This window comes from Aythya marila (assembly GCF_965140915.1).
Source record: "Aythya marila genome assembly, chromosome: 13".
NCBI lineage: Eukaryota > Metazoa > Chordata > Aves > Anseriformes > Anatidae > Aythya > Aythya marila.
In genome coordinates this window covers 7,746,991-7,751,577 of record NC_139054.1, presented here as the reverse complement: position 1 = coordinate 7,751,577, position 4,587 = coordinate 7,746,991, and the positions used below count along the sequence as shown (strand labels likewise).

Below are 4,587 nucleotides of genomic sequence, written 5' to 3'. Positions count from 1 at the left end.
CTATTTTATACTGATTATAAAATTGTAAATGATGCTTAGATTATCCAATTTTGAGAACAAACTTTTACCATAATCCTTTGTCAACATATTTCACCCCATGCTGTTGTTCTTATGGGACTTTAATGTAGATCCAGATAAAATTTGCTTTATTTTTAACAGCAAGTAAACTGGGTTTCATCTTCTCGATTCAGAAGTTACAGTGCAATGAAACAGCTGAACAAGTGGTCCTGAGTAAATGAGGTACTTGAAATTTCCCACTCCTACAGACTTTGACTCTTGTTCTGATGTTGGTGTTAGTGATATGCATTGGGAGATACCATCAAAGTTCCTACAGATATTTGCTTCTCTTGGAAAACTTACATGATTCTGCATAACTGTGTGTCTGCTCAGTTTGTATGCAAAGAAAGGACTATGACTGGAATATCAGGAATCTTGTAGGTCAGCAGTAAAGGGCAATTGTCAGGGTTACCAGAAGCAGCAGATATTGCCTATTTATACTATGTGTAGCTTTTTACTGATGCACCATAATAAGGTCTGACACCTCCACAGTTCTTAAATAACACTGAGCACCTATACCACAGCAGAGTTTCAGATAGTCAGATCCCAGCACAAATGTTAAAACAAAGAACCTTTGAAGAGATTGAGTGGTGATGAGATTACAGGACGAAGTGAGTTTAGAGCAAACATAGTTTGTAGTCCTCTGTCCATAAATGTAAACATTTTAAATAAAGGTTGTATAAAGCTTACTTTATTTAAAAATTAAGTTTTGCCTAATGCATGACTTAAATACACTTCTTTTTTTTTGTCTTAAAAACATGTAATTCTAAAATGTTTCCTCCAACAAACTAATAACATACCTACAGCTTTAATATCACAGCAACAGCTAAAATACAGCTAAGCTCCTGTCTAGTTTAGTTAGCATGAGCTAACATTGCTAATACACTTACTAAAATTGAATACAACCACTTTGGTGGTGCGAGTTTCCTACTGCAGGCTTATATGAGAACTGCAAAGAAAGGTATTCAAATACAATAAAAATAATTATTCAAATTAGAGTGTAAAGATGGTAGCTTTTTTTGTTGTTGTTGTTGTTTGTTTGTTTGTTTTGGTTTGTTTTTTCATTTGATAGGAAACAAATTCCAGGAATGGACAGAAAACACAGGGAGTTTATTTCTCCTAATTGCAATGCACTGGACTTTTTGAGTCCAGCCAATCAATCTGAATCACTGACGGTTGAAAAATTGGCTTTAGAGAGAGCAAAGAGAGGGGGGGAAATCTACAATATGGCAATTACAAGAATTCTAGAATAAATAAAAAAAAAAAAAAAGTTTCAAAAGGAAAGAATGGTTTTCCAAACTCATTGTTCAAGAGTATGAACCTAAGTTAGTAGGTGCAAAGATAAACATTTCAAAGGAGGAAACAGACAGGGATTCTGCCTGCTGTGGAGCTGGTAATTTAGATGTTGGAGCTGAAGAAAGCTTAAAAGAAACAGAGGGTCATTGTGCCTGGAATGCAAGGGAATTAGCAACAAGAAACGCAGCAGACCGGCTGGGAAGAAGTCTCCGAAACTCCTCCGTGCTGCTCAGTGTAGTGCTGGTGCAACTCAAAACTATGCGTCAAAACCTACAAATAGGCTTTGAAAATGCTGAGCAGGAACAGCTAATTGCCAAAAAAAAAAAAAAAAAAAAAAAAAAAAAGGAGAAGAAGAAAGGTTCACTGCAAAACTGCCCAGCTAAAGCAGGGTCAAAGGACAAGCTTTGAAAAAGATCTCAAGCTTCAAGGCTGAAAACAAGACTTACGTGAAAAATCAGGAAACTTAAGAAGATTTAATGAAGAGTTGCTCCAGGCAAAAGGAGAAACTATTAATTTAAATCCAAAGAGCAAAGATTTACAACAAGACTCTAAGTAAAGCTAAAGCAGCAACATGAGCTCGGAAGTAAGACCAGCACAGAAAAGGCGAAAACACAGGAAAATAAGGAGCGAGGTGGAAGTCGCTACAAGCAAACTAAATGCCGCAAAGCTCCTGCATGCCTGGAATCCTAAAGCCTTCGAACTGCTTGCAAAACATCTGCCGGCCCCGCCGCGGGGCGATGCACTCGGTGCCTTCGGGGTAAATATTTTGGGAAGCGAGGGGCTGCGAGGGACCCCTTAGGGGCAGCAGCCGCCGGTGGCGGCCCCGCGGTGCTGCGGGAGCCCGGCAGGGGGCGCTGGGGGCGCGGGGCACGGCCGGGAGCAGCCGGGCCGGGGTCCCAGCTCCGAGGGGGTTTCGTGCCGCAAAGGCGGGGGCTGAGAGTGCTGAGGAAGGGGTGGAGAAGCCGTCCGTCTGGCTCTTCAGAGACCAATTCTCTCTGCAGCACGGCCTGGGTTGTGTAGGAAAAGATTTTAAAAAGCTGCTTGTTCGAAAAGTCTCTTGTAAGAGACTTCTCTGCGGGTTTAGCAGCGAGTTAAGCGTAAGCAGCAAGCTGCTCCTCTAATAAACACCACAAGCACCCTACAAGCTACTGCTAGGCTCCTGCATGATGGGGGGAAGTTCAGTTTCTGGCTGCGCTCACGTCCAGCAGTTTGTGCATCCCCTTTGTGCAGCTGGGTGCCCAATGGAGACGCGAGGGTTTTGCAGCTTCCCTCCCCAGGAGGACAGCCGGGGAAGCGGAGAGCTTGGGGGCTCGCTCCCTGTAACCACCCCAAGTGCAGTCATCGGGGAGTCACCGCGGCCCCATGCGCTTGAACCGCCCGTGCTTCCCCGGCCTTGCGCCCTGTGCAGAGGTGGGTGCCTTAAAACCCGCCCCGAGCCCCAGCGATTCATATTTACATGGGAGGGGGGGGGGCAGCGAGGGGTGGGATACATTTAAAAATTACTCAGTTCAAAGGTATTGGCTGGTCTTTGCCTGTCTGTCAGATCTGAGTGAGTGGATTTTCATGGAGGAATTTCATGGAAATTAAATCTCTACTGGAGGAATCCATTCAGCTCCTAAAGCTTCAGCCCAGTTTTGTATCCTGGCTGAATACCCTGCTGAATAGCTTGGTGGGGATGCAAAAAGCCACCTTAAACTAGGGATTTTTTTTTCTGCTAAATTGACTTCAAAGTAGTAATTAAACAATAGCTAGCTTAAAGAAAATCAAGTTATAAGAAGCTACAGGACCAAACTACGTTATAAGTTATAAGGGTATGTTTTAGGGGAGGGGGGTGGGGGATGTGATGTTCAGACTTGCAAAGGAACTGGGAAGAGTCAAACTGAGAGAACCAAAAATGGGTACAAGAAAGTAAAATGAATCGCACATATTCAAACATTTGTTTCCAGCTGTACTACAGTCAAGTCCAGAACTGAGTAAATGGCTGCACAAGGAGACGGCCGAATGGTTTGGGATATTCTAAGCAAAAGCATCCAGTTCAGATGCCAAAGCGGCTTTCTCTGGCCTTTGTCCTGTCCTGTGTTTGAGGCTCGTCTTCCCCATGCTGCTCTGCATAGAGCTGAGCGCCGCACTGCTCAGTATTCATCACTTCTTTTGTAAAGCAAAACTGTGTTTGTGGCCAAGAGCATCCTTACAGCCAGTCTTCTCCCTTTTCCTTTGCCTCCCAAAAACGCAGTCACTACTGCAGTCATGCCTGTGTATTGTATTGATGATTTAGAAGCACATTTGACTTGAAGCTAAGACAAATTGAAACTAATCTTCTGTCTGACTTCTTTGGTAAATACTGCCGAATTCTCTCTTCCCTCTGCACTGAAACTATTTAACTTGCCTCCTTTGCTTGGCCAGTTACTCATTTCAGTCCTTGGGGTCCTTGTTACCACATGCAGAATTTTTCCTGTGCTTAATGTTCTTCCATCATGCCTGCTCTGGAAGGAGAAACCTGCAAGATTGTAACCTAATTTCATTTTAAACCTCTTTGGAGTGATTGATTTGAGGGCTTTCCTTGGTTGCTTAAATGCTTTTGTGGCTTTATTTCCAGCTATGTAGAGGTTGTCACCGAATTAGCTAGCAGAAAAAAGTGAGATAAACACATATTTGGCACTACCACAGTTGCTAGATTGTTAGTGTTTACGGTAAAGCTCACTATTTTAAAGTGAAATGTCCAATATTGCACTTAATCTAATAAATCTGTATTTTTCGTACTTCATAGGGAATTTTCGATAATCCGTGGTCAGGTCCTGTCCCTGGGAGGATGGCAGTGTGCACTAGCAGAGAATCTGATCCATGGGTCTTTAAAATAGTGTCCATCTTTGAGTTGTGTCAAATGACACCATGTTAAATGGCACTTGAGATAATGACTTTATAGTCTTACTAACACTTACTGCAGTCCTTAGGCTAGACTATCAAATATTCTCAGTGTCCCAGATGTCATACTGTTACTGTGACAGTTACTGCTAGAAGAAAGCTCATAAAATATAATATGCAATTGTTACACTGCTTTTCAACTATCTGTCACCATTTATTTGCACTGAGAATTGCCTTTCATTTTTAAACCTGAATTTAATAGGTTGTGGAGAACTACAGCATAGCATCCCAATGAAATGATAAACTAAAAACTGGCCAAAACTGTTTGATGCCAACTGTAAAATCCTGGTGAGATTTAGCCCCCCCACAGAC

At 42.5% G+C, this 4,587-nt stretch overlaps 1 protein-coding gene across 1 annotated transcript; it reads left to right on the top strand.

Moving 5' to 3' along the window:
- Nucleotides 1-1,145: 1,145 nt before the first annotated feature.
- On the top strand, nt 1,146-2,043 carry CCDC160 (coiled-coil domain containing 160; the record flags this gene model as incomplete). Its single annotated transcript, XM_082771101.1, is given in 5 exon segments — nt 1,146-1,307; nt 1,309-1,311; nt 1,315-1,587; nt 1,880-1,903; nt 1,906-2,043. Coding segments are annotated over 5 exon segments (600 nt in total).
- Between the last annotated feature and the right edge of the window lie 2,544 nt (nt 2,044-4,587).